Source organism: Pterocles gutturalis, unplaced genomic scaffold (genome assembly GCF_000699245.1).
Source record: "Pterocles gutturalis isolate BGI_N339 unplaced genomic scaffold, ASM69924v1 scaffold26368, whole genome shotgun sequence".
NCBI lineage: Eukaryota > Metazoa > Chordata > Aves > Pterocliformes > Pteroclidae > Pterocles > Pterocles gutturalis.
Window position 1 is genome coordinate 5,405 of NW_010126416.1, and position 16,256 is coordinate 21,660.

Sequence of the window (16,256 nt, forward strand, 5' to 3'; positions counted from 1 at the left end):
ACCTCTGGGAAAAACTCTTGACCTCGTTGGCAGGAGAGCAAACAGAGTTATTTTGGTCCGGTTTTGCCCCCTGGGAGGGCCACCTCATCCCTTCCATGTCCCAGCAGGTCCTGACTGTCCCCCTCAGGAGAAGAGGAATGTGCTCATTTCCTGTGCTGAGCATGAAAACACCAAAATCACGTCTACTTTGCCTGACCTCTTGGCCTTGGTGCAATGAGCACTTAAACAAATTAGTCTGCAGGAGTGGGCTGAAGTTTACCCTTGAAGTGAAGTCCATGTCATCTCTGTAATGCATCCCCCCCCCTCCTGCCTGTCCCACTGCCGGCGCCGCCGCCTGACCTCGCCGGTACGGTATGGCCCTCGCCTGTACGATATGCTCCGATGTCTCGCTAAGTGCCTGGCAGATGGGCTGGAGTGGCCGGCCATTACCTTCCCTGCCAGCCCGCCACGGATATTAATAGCCCTTTGCCTCCCCGGGAAAATTGCTGCCTGGCTTGGAAAGCTTAAGGTAATCTTGGCAGGCAGCTTGAGTCTGGACTGGGGGGAGTTGGTGGCTGGCTCTACAGGATGGAACTGCCTTGGGATCTCCTTCCCCCAGCCAGGCAGTGCCTGGGGGAGCAGAGGGTCTCGGCCACCCCAAAAGGGATGTGTTGATGTGGGATGCATCCTCAAAGGGTGGCCTTTGCAGCCACCCTCCATCCCCAAGACACTGGGCAGTGTGGGGGACAGCAGATTTGGGGTCCCTTGGCATCTCCAGCCGTGGCGAGTAGCTGATACCTGGGGGGAAAAAATGTTAAAACCACAGCATATACTCCGTGGCCCTTCCCTTGCCGCCCAGGTCTGTGCCGCAGGGGTTGCTCAAGCTGGGGTTTGCCTCTGGGCTGTCTGGCTCGATAGCCCCTCGCTTCTCATGAATTGGGTTCCTTTCTCAGTGCTTTCATACTATCTGGTGGATAAAACAGAGCCTTCTGATAGTTTTTTCCACTCCTAATTCTTGCAAGGTGAGAAATAGTGAATAACCATTGCTTTTCCCACTGATTTTATAGGCTTTTATCATGTTGTTTGTTTTCCTTGCCAAGGGGTCCTGAGGCAGTTAGTTTCTCCTCCCCACTGAACCATTGGTGACATCTCATCTTCCTCGCAGTCCTTCTCCGAACTTGCTAAGCCCTGCCTCCTTCGTTCCGAGAGGGCTGACCTGAATACCACTTGCAGGATTCGCGATTGCCTCACGTTCACCAAAGTTGAATTTCACCTGCCTACTTCCTTGCTCGCTTTCCTCCAGCACTTTGCAGCTTTAGCTTTGTGGAGACTAAATTTAGTGTTGGTGACCAACTTTGTCATTCGCCTCCTCTTTCAGAGCGTTTCTGAACAGCCGAGGTCCTGACAAAGATCTCTGTGGGGCTTCTTGGTAACCTCCTTTCACTGGGAAAACTACCCTGTTATTCCTGCCCCGTCTGGTGGGCTTCAAGAGGACTTTCCCTCTTATCCCGACCCCACTTCAGTGCTTTGGGAAACTTTGAAGGTGGATTTTGCCAAGGACTCTTTGAAATGAGTCCATCCAACTGGATCAGCCTTATCTACTGGCTTACAGTGTTGAGCGACCTTTATTTCTCCACACACCTACCGGTTCCTCTAACAAACTGTCCAGGGCAGAAGTAAGATTTACTGGTCTGTAGTTTCCTTGATGCACGTGAGCTTTTTTAAGAGATAGGGGTCTCCTCAGCCGAGTTTTGCTCCTCCCACTGCTCACCCTTTCTGAGCGAAAGCTCGGGTGTTGGTGGAGTTCAGCAGCTGTCCTCCTCCGCTGCTCCTAGGTGAGAACCATCTGGGCTGAAGGGTTCATGCTCTCCATCTCACCCATCTGCTGGGAGGTGATTTAGCCAGGGCAGTAGTTTTCCATGGCTGATTGGGAGCTTCTCCATAATTTTGGCTCTTTCTATGGAGACCTGAGCATTTTTTCTGGAGGAGGTGATGTGTTGGCATTTCAGGGTGGCACATCAACTAGAAACATGGTTCTTTCTGGGATTTAAATATCAACCTTGCATCTCATAAGCGGTTGTCACACATCCTCTTTATTTTGCTTTTGTTCATGGTCATGGTGTGGGGCTTTGGGTTTTTTTTTACATGACCATGTTTCCCGAGTGTTGGTCCAGAAGGTGGCTTTGCCTCTCTTCCCACGTGTCCTCTGTAGTTCACGGTTATGGCAGATGGGACCAAACTAACAGAACAGGAGTGAAAATCCAACAGCAGCAAATGTCCCAGCCTGCTCCTTGCAGGCACATGCATTAGCCAAGTTTTTCTCAGTTTTAGGTCAAAATTGACAAATACAATGGAAGAATAACCTCGGCGGGGACGTCGCACAGGTGCGGTCGGGCACGTCCTTGGCTCCACAGGGAAGAACGGGGCAATGGGGCACGTTGTGTTGGAAGGTCAGCAGCTGCAGAGCAAACCCGCCCGACTCAGACCCGTCAGTGATGAATCGATGTCCTTCACTCTGCAAATGGCTGCACGGCACAGTGTCACTCCCGGAGTGATGGAGGGGTTTGTTGTTAAAGAAAGGGACAAATTAGGGCTGTGGCATATTTGGGACAAAAATCCCAGTTCAAGGCTAAAGTGTGGCTTCAGCTTTGAAATGTAACTCCATGATGACCTTCCCAAAAGCAAAGGTACCCTATGTTTGAAGGAGAAACCTGGATAGCTGTCAGCCTTGCTACGAGAGCCAATGACTTCACGTGTGCCAGCCCCATGTGCAGACATTGCCGTGGGGTGATCTCTGTCCCATAGCTGCAGAGTGGCTCCAGATACAGCAGGTGCCTTTTCCTTCAGCCTTTAGGTTCTCCCATGTCTATGGGTCTTTTGGAAATTTTGCCTGAGGTGTCCCTGTCCAATGCAGCAGGTTCCTGATAGATAAGGTGATGTTTGTGTTTGCTGGGAGGGAAAAGCTGGATTGTCTTGGAAAGGCAGAATGACCTACAGAAAGAGCTGGTTTTCCTACATGAGATTGGAGACTGGAAAAAAAAAAAAAAAAAAAAAGCAAATAAAATATAGATAGTCAGTGATGAATGTGATTTTTTTTAAATGGGCCCATAAAAACATTAATATTATCTCATGAAAGATGTGTCACTAAAACCTCAGAAGTAAAAATGAGTTAAATAGAGGATATACATTTTAATATCTGAATTGGTAGGAATCAAGTCCTGAGGTCCCAGCGGAGAGTGTCAGTATCTCGTGATAGGAAGATCTCCTGAGTTGTTGCAGATGTTGGGGACCCCTGGAGGAGAGCAAGGCCAGGGCTTTAGCTGAGCTAGAGCCCTTTTAAAGGACATGTGAGGTTTAGACAAGGATCAAAAGCCTTAGCTGATGGGGAGCTCAAATAAAAACACAGTCATGTTCTGGACGGAAAATAAGCCAGGTTTAGATGCTAATGAGGAAATATAAGTCCAAGTCAAAACCTGTGCTCTGCTGTATGAAATGGGTCTGCAGAGACTGGCGTGATGGCAGAGTTCATTTGACTAATCAGAGGCGTCTATTAGTGCAAAACACTTCCAAATGGGAAGGAAAATTGTTTTCCTCTTTTTTTTTTTCCCCCATCAAAATGCTGGCATACATTTTTAAGGAGAGTTGCTCTCTTTGTGTTTTCCCTCCTGCCATGATGCCGGCTCTTGGCGAGGGGACGAGGATGTGGGAATGGGTCCATGTTGACATTGGGCTTGGGGGCTGCGGTTTCGATGTTGCACCAGCTCAGGGAAGGTGTTGCCTCCCAAGATGGGGAGATGCGGAGGTGTTGCCTCCAGAAGGACTGGATTTGCTGTGGGTTGGCCAGCTGTCCCCAGGGAGATGTGGTCATTTGGGATGATCCATAATGAAGCGTGTGTAAATCCACCCACCTGCAGCAACTTCATCTGGATTTTACGCTTCTCCTCTCCTCAGTTCGCTCCTCTACAACTTTTCCTTTCCCCCTCCCTCCCCTTGCAGATGGGCTGGGAGGGGAGCAGCCGCTGCTGGTATGTTGAAAGCATCAGCCGGGGTCTTTGGAGGCTGCTGCTCCTGTAGATATGAAGGACCTGGGCCACGTTTGATACCAGGCGAACGTGGCACAGCCTAATTAGTGGTCTCCTACTGTTATTAACCCCTGACTCAGGCAGGCTATTTTTTAACAGGGGTACAAGAAGTTAATACTAGTGCTAATCGCTTCATATCCGAGGCCTTAATGAAAGCCGTGCAGGGACCAGGCCTATCATCAATATTGTTCAAACTTTGAACTTGAAATGATCCCTTCTCCATCTTTTTTTTTTTTTTTTTTACGGCGCCGGTGTTTGCCTTTCTGCCCACTTTCCCACCTCCTCTGGGGTCTCCCAGCCCCGTAGCACAAGCTGGGTTGGCACCCACCAGCCCCATGGCAGAGCTGAACCCCTACACCACCCAGATCAATGGCCCCAGTTGGCTACATGGGTCACCGTGGTGTCTCCCGTCAGGTCTGCTTGGAAATGCAAGACAAAGATAAAAGGGGAATGCATTGGACTGGGAGAAGTGACAGCAAAGAGATGCCGTGTTAGGGAGGAAGCTTGGTCTTGGCCTTAGTCTTGGTCTTGGTGTTGGCTTGGTCTTGGTCTTGTTTGAACCAAACTCCAGCAGAACTTCACAGGCGCAGGAAAGTATTTGTATATATAAATTTTTCAAGAAGAAATGGAGTGGGATAGGAGCAGCTGGAGTGTTGCTAAGACCCTCGAGGAGAGGAGGAGGAGGTCCAAGGATGAAGTTCTCTCATGCAGGCACTACCTCAAGAGCCTTTTCCCGGGGCAGGAGCAGAGGCAATGGAGCAACCTTTCCCTGTGGTGTGATGGAGGGGTCACAGCCTGCTGGTTTGGGGTGATGGCAGTTGATTTCTGGGGTGCTTTCCTCTGATTTTAGCACTTTGAACTTGTGTGCAATGCAGCAGCAGGGTCATGTCGTGATGTCTGGTGGGAAAGGATAACACACTCAGGCTCTGTTCCTGGATTGAGCTCTTTTAAAACAGGAATACATTTTTTATTGAGATATATTTTTCATCTTAAAAATAAGCCTGTTTAAATAAATTTGAAATTATGACAACCTATTTTAAGGCTTAAATTTACTATAATCTATTAATCATTTAAATAACTTCCATCAAAGAGTCCTCCTCAAATATTAATGAGCTGGAGGGTGCTGCTTTTTCAGTGATATGTCAGATCAGGGGGAAAACATCTTTCCCTCTAGCTTTCTAAATGTCACAATATCATATACTTAGTATCTACTATTTTCACTTTTTACAATGGAGCAAATGCTGGTATTTACACTTTGCCAAATGTCAGTACGTTGAGTTCCTGTTGTGCGTAAAAGCTCTCGCCTTAATTACTCCTAATTTCACGTTAGCAGGCAGGTGCGGGGAGAATATTTTCTTCCATCCGAGCTGGTTCATTTGAAGTTGAGAAGCCGTGGGGAGCTGGAGGAAGCAGGAAAGCTTTTTTTCGTTTTTCAGCCCATGAATAAAGGCCAGGTGGGAAAGGAGGAGACGGGCTTTTTCAAACCCTCCCGGCTTCCAGGACCAGCTTTTCAAAGCGGGGTCTGTGGACAGAGGGAATTTCCAAAGTGCTTCTGGCATCCGAGTTGCTTTAACTCCGCTGGGTTTTGCTTGGAGAGCTCAGTATCTCTCTGCTTGGGACACTCCAAGCGCACTGATTACCACCAGAAATACAGCCCGTGCTGAGCAGAAACAATCTGCCAATTTGCTCGCTGCGGCTAATGTTTCTTTTGATTAATCAAATCAGTTTGGGAGGACAAACCTGGTTCCTGATGCAGATTTCTTTCCTCTTCCTCCTCCCCTCCCCAGGAGCTAGCTCACTTAAGGCAGCCTAATGAAATTAATTAACAGTAAATTTTAAATGTTTTTTCGGTGCTGTAATTGAATTCCAGTTTTCATTTGAAGGCAGCACGAAACAAGCAAAATAAAGATGACAATTTGCAAAATGAGATGGGCTCTTTCCAAATTCCAGCAAAACGCACAGCTATGAATGGGATGGAGCGGACGGGGCTGGCTGGACCATTCCCACAGGGCAGGGACAGGAGGAAAAGCTGTGTCTTGCTGGGAAGCTCATCCTGTTTTTAACGGTCATTCCAACAAATGCAATTGAATCTTGTTTTTTTCAGGAAAAATCACTAAGGGGCAAATGGCAGGCTGGAGCTGATGGCTGAGATCAAGATGGTTTGGGACGGTGATGGAGATGATGGGCTCCAAGGTGCAGGTGGTGGTTAAAACAGTGCCCATCTCTCTGAACGATGTCCTCCTGTTACCCCCCTTTTTGCTAAGACCCAGCTCTGGGGTGTCCCTGAAATTGTGGAGCTGGCCAAGTGAATTGGGTTTGATGTGGTATGGAATATCCCGCGGCACTTGTGTCCTCGCCCTCAGCTGCTCCTCCTGCTTGGGTGTCCTCTGCTCATCAGCCCAGCTCTGACCCTCTGTCCCACTGCCACTACACCCCAAAGGGAATTGAGGAAAGTCAGGGTGTTTGGGCAGAAGGTGTGGGTATGTGTGCAGATCTCAGGGCTGTGTGCTGTGCGGGAAACTGAAAAAAGTGGCTGGAGACTGAGAACCTCTGAAGGCACCTCAATCAGAGCCAGAACTGCCAGTGCCATTGCAGCCACGTGCATGTTTCTCCATTCATGAAGGACAGGGAAATATTTTCTGTTTGCAATAATTTAGTGCCACAATTCCGGTGATCCTATTAGTGCCTCTGAGTTGTCCGATACCCTCCACTCCCCATGGCCAGAGCTGTATTTCATGTGGAGCACGTGGGTGAAACTTGTCTGAGTTAGGGCTGGAAGGATGCTGCTGGGCTCCCCAGCTCTGGCTTCGAGATGCTGTCAGTAAGTGCTCTGCCTCTGCACCACATCTGGATTTTTGGAGGGACCCGTATCTGGATTTTACCCAGCAATATGATTTTACTCTGCTTTATCCCTTCCGGTTGTGGGTCATGTAGGGACAGCCATGGTGCGGACAGGAGGTGACCGGAGGGGACCTGCTGTGTGTGTCCCTTAGTCCCTCCACCCATTTTTGGGGAAGAGGCGAATGGCCCCCCATCATCTGCTTTGCTTTTGCAGAGATCTCGGGCAACACGGACGACATCCCGCTGGTGCGCTGGCGGCAGCAGTGGCTGGAGAACGGCACCTTGCTCTTCCACATCCACCACCAAGATGGGGCTCCCAACCTCCCTGGCTTCGACCCCACGGACGAGCCCCAGACCGAGTCAGCGGAGGAGGAGCTGAGGATCCTCCACATCTCTGTCATGGTACGTGATGATGAAGACAGCCCCGTTTAGGTGTTCAGAAACCTGTAGAAAATAGAGGGGCTTGGGAAAAGCCATAGATTTCCCTGTCTGGGTCCACCTGCCTGAGGATGGGGAGCTCAGCCGAGCTTTGGGGGCTGGTTGAGGTGCCCGGGACACCTCTCCATCAGGCTGCTTGAGACTTCGCCCTTAGTTTGTGTCACTTTGCAAATATGTTTGCAGGGTGCCTTTAGCCCTGGGGGTTGCTAAGCTTTGAAGGTCTGAACCACCATAACCTGGGGTTAATTCACATTGACTTTGTCAGGAGCCCTTTGCCCAATGGCTGGTGCCTGGCATCCGCTGCTTCGGCACGCGGTGGGTGTCACAGTGCCGCTGGGCACTGTCACCGCTGCTTTTATCAGCGTGGCAGCCCCGTGGCAGCCGTTTGGCAGCACGCAGTAAGCCAGAGCATCCCATGCGCGGAGGTTGCACGGCTCTCCTCCTCCCTGCAGAAACACGGGGATGAGGGTTTGATGGCAGAGAAAAGAGGGCGAGAGTGTTGGAGGTAGATCTGTGGTTTGTTGGTTGTTGGTTTTTTTTTTCCTTGTGTTGGAAAAAATCAGAAGAATCTGACAATTTTTGTGCCGCTGGAAGATAATTAGCTGGAGACAATGTGTTGCCGAGGCTGCAAACAGGCTGTTTAATGGTGCCTACCCTAATGAGACCGTCAATAACTCTTCCAGATTGCGGCCCCAGGCCGGGTTTCTCCTCCATCATTTGTGCTTAATTAGTCTCGAGGAGAAAAAAAAAAAAGCCACCCCCAAAAAACCATTTTGGACTGTTTCCTTTTTTTTTTGTTTTTTAATTGTCTGTAGTCAGCTGCTCCCGAGAGGGTGGGTTGCCTCTGGAGAGGCTGGCCCTGCTCTGCCACCGTGGTTTTGGTTTTTGTGGGCACCACAATGGAGACAGGAGAGCCTGAAACAAGACTTGTTATTGAGCTGATGAAAGTGATGTCTTTAACTCATCGCTCTTGTACCAAAATGTATAAATATAGCTTGAATCCTCCCTCTCCTCCTTTTCCCCATCGCTCTCAGCTCCGCTCCGGCAGCATCCTTACTCCCTGACAAACAGAGGTTGGCTTTTGTGCCAGGAGTCAGGATCACGTGGAGTTTTCAAGGCTGATTTTCTTTCTTTCCTCGTGTGGTTGCCAAGAGAAGAAGTGGGAGCACGAGACTGTATCCATCGTGACAGCGGTCCGCACGTGGACCCTGCCAGAAGCGCTCCCGTGCCTGCCCGGCTCCTCTTGCAGCCGCCGTACCAGTGCTGGGTGGTGGGGGATGGAGGCAGGACGGGATTTCTGTGCTCCCGTGGAGAGGAACTGGGGGTCTGAGGTGCAGGTTCGATTAAATACCAGGTGTTTTTTGGGAACCCACAGCTGCAGTCCTAATCAAATGGGCGTCCACCCAACTCGAGCTCCGGCTTGGTCTCCCACGTTGACAGTGCGGGTGTACGGCAGAGCTCTCTGGTGTTTATGGGGCTTTAATGTGCATATGGAGGGCAGCAAAGGAAAGCCTGGAATGCCCTGGTATTGCTCCCATATGCTCATCACCCCGTCTGCAGCTGGACCCTTCCCTGGGTGATGGAGAGCTGCGATGTGGAAGACCATCCCCGGTGGGGAGGGGGATAACCCCTGCTTATGGATCAGAGGAACTCAAAGGGGTGTGAACGTGATAGAGTATTGGGCCCTGGCTTTACCCCTAAAAAACCTCAGGATGGGCAGGGCTGGTCAGGAATCCAGCGCCAGTTTTCAGCCCCAGCGTGAGCTTTCCTGTCCTCCTGGCTGCAGGCTCCTGGCCGGAGAGACGCCATGTGCCAGCCAGCCCCCCACCTCCGCTGGACTGCTTCCCTCCTTAATCACCGGAGTTTCTTTGGGTTTTATTTCTTTTTTTTCTTTTAAAGAAAGTTTGGAAGGAGGGCTGGGAGGGTGCATTGCAGTTCCATTCTCCTGGGAATGAAAGAGGGTTAAACCGTAATGGCCATTAGAGCTCTTCTCCCAGCTGCCTCTCCTGCTTCTCATTCAATAATTCCCTTAATGTTTTGTCCTAATGGAGCAGATTATTACTATTATTTTATTTTATCAAGATCACCTCTTGCATAGAAAAGAGGAGGGGGACTGGAGCGGATGGACATGGAGCTCTTAGCTGGCTCCATGTGCTCTTTATTATCATTATTAGTATTAGTGTTATGATTATTCTTGGCAGGCTGGGCGTAGAGGGGCAGCTTGGGCTTTCATCTTGCCGCCTTCGTGTGTGTGCAGTGACAATATCTCTGCAGGAGGGTGACCTTGGGGATGGTGACATGGTGGCAGGGCTGGGTGCACTTTTGGGGTCTGTCCCCGTGGGGTCTCTTCGCCTAGGCATTCCCCAAACAATGCTTCACTCATCTGGCTGTCCTGAGGCTTGGTCTCCTTTAATCTGTGCTGCAATGTCTGCTGGGTGCCCTGGGAACATCTCCCACAATTGAGAGTGACAGCACTGAAACCGGTTGGAAATGGGTCAGAAAAAAGTTGCCCGTGGGAGCGTTTGCCTGGAATAAATCTGATCTCTGCTTTCAAAGACATGTTGCGGGAGAGCAAAACAAAACACGTTCGGCTTTAAATGCTGCTTTTTCATGCCTGGTCCAGCTCCAGGCAGGCTCCAGCCGGGAGCGTTGGGCCAGTGCCGGGCGCTCCCAGTGCCAACACCCTCTTATCAGCACGACCGGGCTCCTCTCACCATTGCCTTCATTTTGACCACCCTGGAGCATCCCCAGGGCATTGGCATCCCCGGGGGAGTTGGCTGGCGAGGGTCCCCAGCTGAGCCCCCCGCTCGGCGTTTGTGCCCGCAGGGAGGGATGATCGCCCTGCTGCTCTCCATCCTCTGCCTGGTGATGATCCTCTACACCCGCCGGCGCTGGTGCAAGCGTCGGCGGGTGCCACAACCCCCAAAAAGAGCCCCAGCCGAGGCAGCCAACGACCAAAAAAGTGCCAGTGCCGAGGCAGCCAACGAGATCCACTACATCCCGTCAGTGCTGATTGGGGGCCACGGGCGGGAGAGCCTGCGCAACGCCCGCGTGCAGGGTCACAACTCCAGCGGGACGCTCAGCATCCGCGAGACCCCCATCCTGGATGGCTACGAGTACGACATCACTGACCTGCGGCATCACCTCCAGCGTGAGTGCATGAACGGCGGCGAGGACTTCGCCAGCCAGGTCACCCGGACCCTGGACTCGCTGCAGGGCTGCAACGAGAAGGCCAGCATGGACCTCACGCCAGGTGGGGCTGCGACACGGGGGAGGGAGGGCATAGGCTGAGCTGGGTCCTTTCCAACCCATCTTCTCTCCATCATTCCACACACATGTTTTCCCTTGAGTGTTTTCCCCATTTTTCTGGGTTTTCATTGCATGTTAGATGTTGGTGGCACTCTGAGTGCGCTTCCATGGCTGGGAGACCTTGCAGCTGGTTGAGAGCAGTCCCTGCTGAGCGGGATGTGGCTGGGACAGCGCAGGGTGGAGCTTTGAGGGGAAGGGTGGTGGTTCCTGTGGCCTGGTGGAGAACTAAATGGTGTCCCCTCCGAGCTACCTCATGGTGCCCCCAAAATTCCCTTCTATATCCCAAGATTTCCGGTTTCTTCTTCAGCTGAGATTTTTAGTGGCAAAATTATAGTTGCCATCAGTAGGATTCAGAGTTAACCCTGTCTTCTGATCACCAGCAGGGATTCTTTGAGGCTTGTAACACACTTGCTCATTGCCCCTATTACCAACTGAACCATCCAGCTGGAGCCTTCTCAGCTGAGACATGGCTTGGGAAGACCATGGTGTGGTTCCTAAAGCTCTCCAGGAGTTTTCTTTACAGACCTGGGTGTGCAGAAGTGCTTTGAGAGGCTGAATGTTAAATCTCGGCTTTGGGCTAGCTTGGTGGAGGTGCTGGTCCCCTTCAGGTTTTGAGGAGCTCGTGAAGGTGCACTGGCGGCAGCTTGGCGATTGGCCTTGGTACCCTGGTCGCCTCATGCAGATGCTGGAGATGGATCCAAGGAAATCTTGCTCTTTCTTGCCTTCCTCCTTTTTTAATTTTTTAAAATATTTATTGCTGAAAGATTTTGTCCTTCAATTCTTCCTGCTCAGGGAGCGATAACGCCAAGCTGTCCCTGATGAACAAGTACAAGGACAACATCATTGCCACCAGCCCAGTGGACTCGAACCACCAGCAAGCCACGCTGCTGTCCCACACCTCCAGCAGCCAGCGCAAGCGCATCAACAACAAGGCACGAGGTAGGGAGGGTCCCCGGGGAAACGGGGTGCTCTGGGCTTGCACCCACCCATGCTCCAGCATCTCACCCTCTTCTGCAGTGGAGAAATGGGGCCAGCCTTGGGCAAGAGCATGGAAAAGAGGGTTTGGGTAGGGGTAAGCAGAAGTGGTGTCTGCAAGGATGCAAATGATGTTGGGTTGGCTGGTTGCACAGATGTGAGGGAGCTGGCTGTGGTGAATATTTTATGATCTTGAGCATGGCCATGGGGAAGAGTTGCAAGGTGATGGGAGCCGTGGCAGGGAGCATGGCTGTGTGCGGTGGGAAGGGGAGAAGATGCTGTTCCATCTGGCAGACGGCTCCTGGGCTTCCAGGCGATGCTTACCCTGAAAGGGTGATGGAGGATGTGGCTGCTGGGGGTGCCACACTGCCAGCTCTGCCATGACCACGCTCCATGTCCTTCGCAGCCGGCTCAGCGTTCCTCAATCCCGAGGGGGACTCAGGGACAGAGGCGGACACTGATCCCCAGCTGACCTTCTACACAGACCCCTCCCGGAGCCGGAGGCGCAGCCGAGGTGGGTGTGGGCACAGAGGCGGGCAACAAGCCATGGCCCGTGTTGCCTTGTTTGCCATCACCTCTCTGGATTCAGAGACTTTCCATCAGAAAAAGATGGAAGCCTGGGTGCAATCCGGGCTGCCGTGGGCAGGTGCCAGTCTGCACTCCCAACAGTGGGCTGCTGCTGCTCTCCGGTGGAGTTTCTCAGCAGAGGATGAAATATATTCTGATTTTTTTTGCTGGAGGCTTTTGCTGGGCTCTGGTGTGTATTAATGAGTAACACACTTCAAAGGCTGGCCCGTGAGCTCCCGGGCCGCTGCTCAGCACGGTGCTGCTGCAGGTTCGCTCCAGCACTGTGCATGTACGAGCTGTGTGTGCGGCAGAAGATGGGGACAGCCTCGGTCCCCAGGGAGGAATCTCACCCCTCTGCCCTGCACCATCCCTCTGGGGGGTTTTCTCCTCTGGGGAGGAGAGTTGGTGTCTGTTTTCCCTCGCCGAGCCTTGTTTGCTGGATAGTGCCTTGTTTTTCTGGGAGTGGTGGGACTGGGAGGCTGGTTCAGGCTTTGCACAGGGGATAGCTCATCCCCCAGCCAGATTTTTCTGCTCAGCTTCTTCAGCTAAGAGTTTAAAAGCCAAAGACCTGTGTGCCCTGAGCAGTTAGGGCTCTCCGGAGCTTTTTCAAAGGCATCCAGGAGGCTGTTGTCATGGCAAAATTAACCCAAGAGAAGTGCCAAGAAAAAGGAGGAGGGAAAAAAAGGACATTCCGTTTGCCTTTCTTCTCCTCAATATCCCTCCTCCAAGTCCTGCTGCTGCAAAGGGCTTGGGGTGCAGTGGTGCTGGAGAGCCCAGGCTTGGGGAGACCCCCGCCATGGGAGGCAGAATGGAGGGAGCTGCCGCAGCAAAGGATGCTTCATGCTCTTCAAAACTCTAAGTTACTCCACTTGATTGGCTTGACACTGGATTTCCAGGGGGCTGGGCAGGGTCTCAGCACCCTGAGATCCCCCAGGATCTTCCTGGATCCCTTTTGTGTCTCTGGTTTGACTGTGCTTTTGTGTTCTGCAGTGGGCTCCCCCCGCAGCCCGGTGAACAAGACCACACTGACCCTCATCAGCGTGACGAGTTGTGTCATCAGCCTGGTGTGCTCTTCCCACATGAGCTGCCCCCTCGTCGTCAAGATCACCCTCCACGTCCCCGAGCACCTCATCGCCGATGGTGAGCTCCCCATGGTACTATCCATCCCCCCCACCCCTCCAGCCTTCCCCTTCCTGCCCCACTCTGTGAGCTGTCTTGGAAGGGAGGAGGGAGTGATGGAGAGGGAGGGTGTGGGGTGGGTGCGGAGCAGAGGGACAGGCATGGGACAGAGGGTACCAGTGTGGGACAGAGGGATGGAAGGGTACAGGGTGTGGGGGACGGGTGCAGGATGGCAATGGCTGTCATGGGATGGAGGGGATGGGCACAGCGTGGAGGGGATGGGTATGGGATGGAGGGATCCATCACAGCCAATGGAGGGGACCATCATGGGATGGAGGGCACCGTCATGGGATGGAGGGGTCCATCACAGCCAATGAAGGGGACCATCATGGGATGGAGGGGTCCATTATGGGATGGAGGGGACCATCATGGGATGAGGGAATCCATCACAGCCAATGGAGGGGACCCTCATGGAACAGCCAATGAAGGGGACCATCATGGGATGGAGGGGTCCATTATGGGATGGAGGGGACCATCATGGGATGAGGGAATCCATCACAGCCAATGGAGGGGACCATCATGGAATAGAGGGGTCCTTTAAGGGACGGAGGGGACCATCATGGGACAGAGGGATCCATTATGGGATGGAGGGGACCATCATGGGATGAGGGAATCCATCACAGCCAATGGAGGGGACCATCATGGAATAGAGGGGTCCTTTAAGGGACGGAGGGGACCATCATGGGACAGAGGGATCCATTATGGGATGGAGGGGACCATCATGGGACAGAGGGATCCATCATGGGATGGAGGGGTCCATCATGGGATGCAGGGGACCATCACAGGATGGAGCAGACAGCAGTGGGTCAACAAGGCTGACTCCCCTCTGGGTGGCAGGGAGCCGGTTCATCCTGCTGGAGGGGAGCCAGTTGGATGCCAGCGACTGGCTGAACCCGGCGCAGGTCGTCCTCTTCTCCCAGCAAAACTCCAGCGGGCCCTGGGCCCTGGACCTCTGCGCCCGGCGCCTCCTTGACCCCTGCGAGCACCAGTGTGACCCGGAGACTGGTAAGCTGTTGGGCTATTTGGGTGGGGAGCTTTGTTTAATCTGGGTTAGCAGCTTCCCAGTTGGCTCAGCTTACTTTTTTGGGGTGTCCGTGGCAAGCATCATCAACGTGTGGCAGGTTTTGGGAGCAGAGCATTTAACCCACATCCTTCGCTCTCCGTGCAGGAGTTGTCCCACAGCAGCGCTTATCCTTAGGCGTGCGCTCAGACCTGGAGCACTCACTACATATTAATTAAGCAGGAGCCAGGGTCACCCCCACCGCTCAGCCGGCTTCGGTGGGGTGGTGTTTTGTCATCTTGCTCCAGACATGAGAACGGAGCTGCCAGGTGCCCTGGGTGGCCGTGGGCTGGTTTTGGCAGGGGTGCACATGGAAAGCCTTGTCCCCCCGTGTCCCTTGTGTCCCTTTCTCTCTCCATAGGTGAGTGTCTCTGCTACGACGGTTACATGAAGGACCCTGTGCATAAGCATCTCTGCATCCGGAACGAGTGGGGAACAAACCAGGGGTGAGTGCACCCGCTGCAGCCTGCCTGGGCTTGGACTGTCCTCGCTGCTGGGCTTCAACAGCAGCATAGGAGTGCAGGAAATCCTCTCGGGTGAAAGAATTAGCAGTGTCTCGGTGAATTGTAAGGTCAGTGCATGGTTGTGCTCTGCAGCAGGTTCGTGGGAGGTGAGGATTTCTATTTTTGGAAATAATCAGAGGTGATGTAGAAGAGGCCATTGTTAGGTTTCAGAGTGAACACCCCCTGGAGAGAATCGAGGCTGCACCTCTTCCCCTTGTGGGCATGGTCCTGGATGTCTTGTGCTTTGTGGGGCTTTCGGTTTGGGTGTGCAAAGTGTCAGAGGAGGGCTGCAATCCCTGGCAGAGGAGGGAGGCTGCAGGGTGGCGATGCCTCGTTGAAAATTAGGCAAATTAGATGCTCTGATGCCATGGCCTGAGGGAACAGAGCAGTCGCTGGCTGCTCCACAGCTTTACACCCCCGGAAGTGCAGAGGGAAATTTTTCTGATGTTTCAGCAGCAATTTACTGGGGGATCCCAAACCTTCCCATCTCTCTGTGACCCTCGGGGGATGCTCCATCTGGTCCTTAACACTGATGGGTTGCTGACGTGCAGATGGGGACTTCCAGGGATGGCTGGAGGTAGTGTGCAGAAAGCCAAGACACCCCCAGAACCATAAGCCCCATGTGCACCAGCACTTCCAACCCCCTTTTTCCTCCCGTCCTCTGGTTGTGCCGCAGCTGGATCCGCGGCAGCATCGTCCCCGCGTGTGGCAGGACGCCCTCTCCGAAGTCATTAGTTTTCACAGCGGGAAGAAAAAAATCATCAAAGGCTGGGCTTGGTGGCACCCCTGCCGTGCCGTTGCTCAGGAGGATGGCAACTGTGGGGGGCTGCCCACGCCAGCCGTCCCCAGCTGCGTCCCCAGCTGCGTCCCTTTGAACTGAGACCTGGGGAGAGCACGGCTGCCCTGCCTCCAACTCCCATTCTGATTTTTTTACATTTCAAAAGCAGTTTAACAATTAAACCTGGTGCAGTAGACAAGGGCAGCCATCGTTGCAGGTGCCCTGAGCCAGGCTGGGGACAGGGTGATGCTCATGAGACACATGTCCCCATGCTGGGGACATGCTGAGTGTTGTGGTCAAGGTCTCCAAACCTCCCCGAGGTATTGCTGCTGGGGGGGGAGGTACAGAAATACAGGCAGAAATACAGCTCCCTGGGCTGTCAGTCCCCAGGAGACAAGTGTTCGACAGGGATGTCCCCAGCTCCTCTGTGCCCATCTCATAAGAGGCACTTGGCGATGGGGAGTGAGGTGTGGGGGGGGTTATTCCCCCTGCCAGAGACTTGCCCGTTTTGGCATGTGTTTGGTTTAGAAGGGTCTTGCAGTGGG

General features: G+C 52.9%; 1 protein-coding gene across 1 annotated transcript in view; it reads left to right on the plus strand.

Annotated features, from left to right (window-relative positions):
* Nucleotides 1-7,116: 7,116 nt before the first annotated feature.
* The window catches only part of ASTN1 (astrotactin 1), a gene marked incomplete at its 5' end in the record, with an annotated part of 30,812 nt that continues 21,672 nt past the window's right edge, over nucleotides 7,117-16,256 (plus strand). The window contains 7 exons of the mRNA XM_010078989.1: nucleotides 7,117-7,304; nucleotides 10,167-10,593; nucleotides 11,442-11,588; nucleotides 12,031-12,138; nucleotides 13,182-13,331; nucleotides 14,208-14,375; nucleotides 14,792-14,876. Coding sequence (XP_010077291.1) covers nucleotides 7,117-7,304; nucleotides 10,167-10,593; nucleotides 11,442-11,588; nucleotides 12,031-12,138; nucleotides 13,182-13,331; nucleotides 14,208-14,375; nucleotides 14,792-14,876 — 1,273 coding nt within the window. The remainder of the gene's footprint in view (nucleotides 7,305-10,166; nucleotides 10,594-11,441; nucleotides 11,589-12,030; nucleotides 12,139-13,181; nucleotides 13,332-14,207; nucleotides 14,376-14,791; nucleotides 14,877-16,256) is intronic.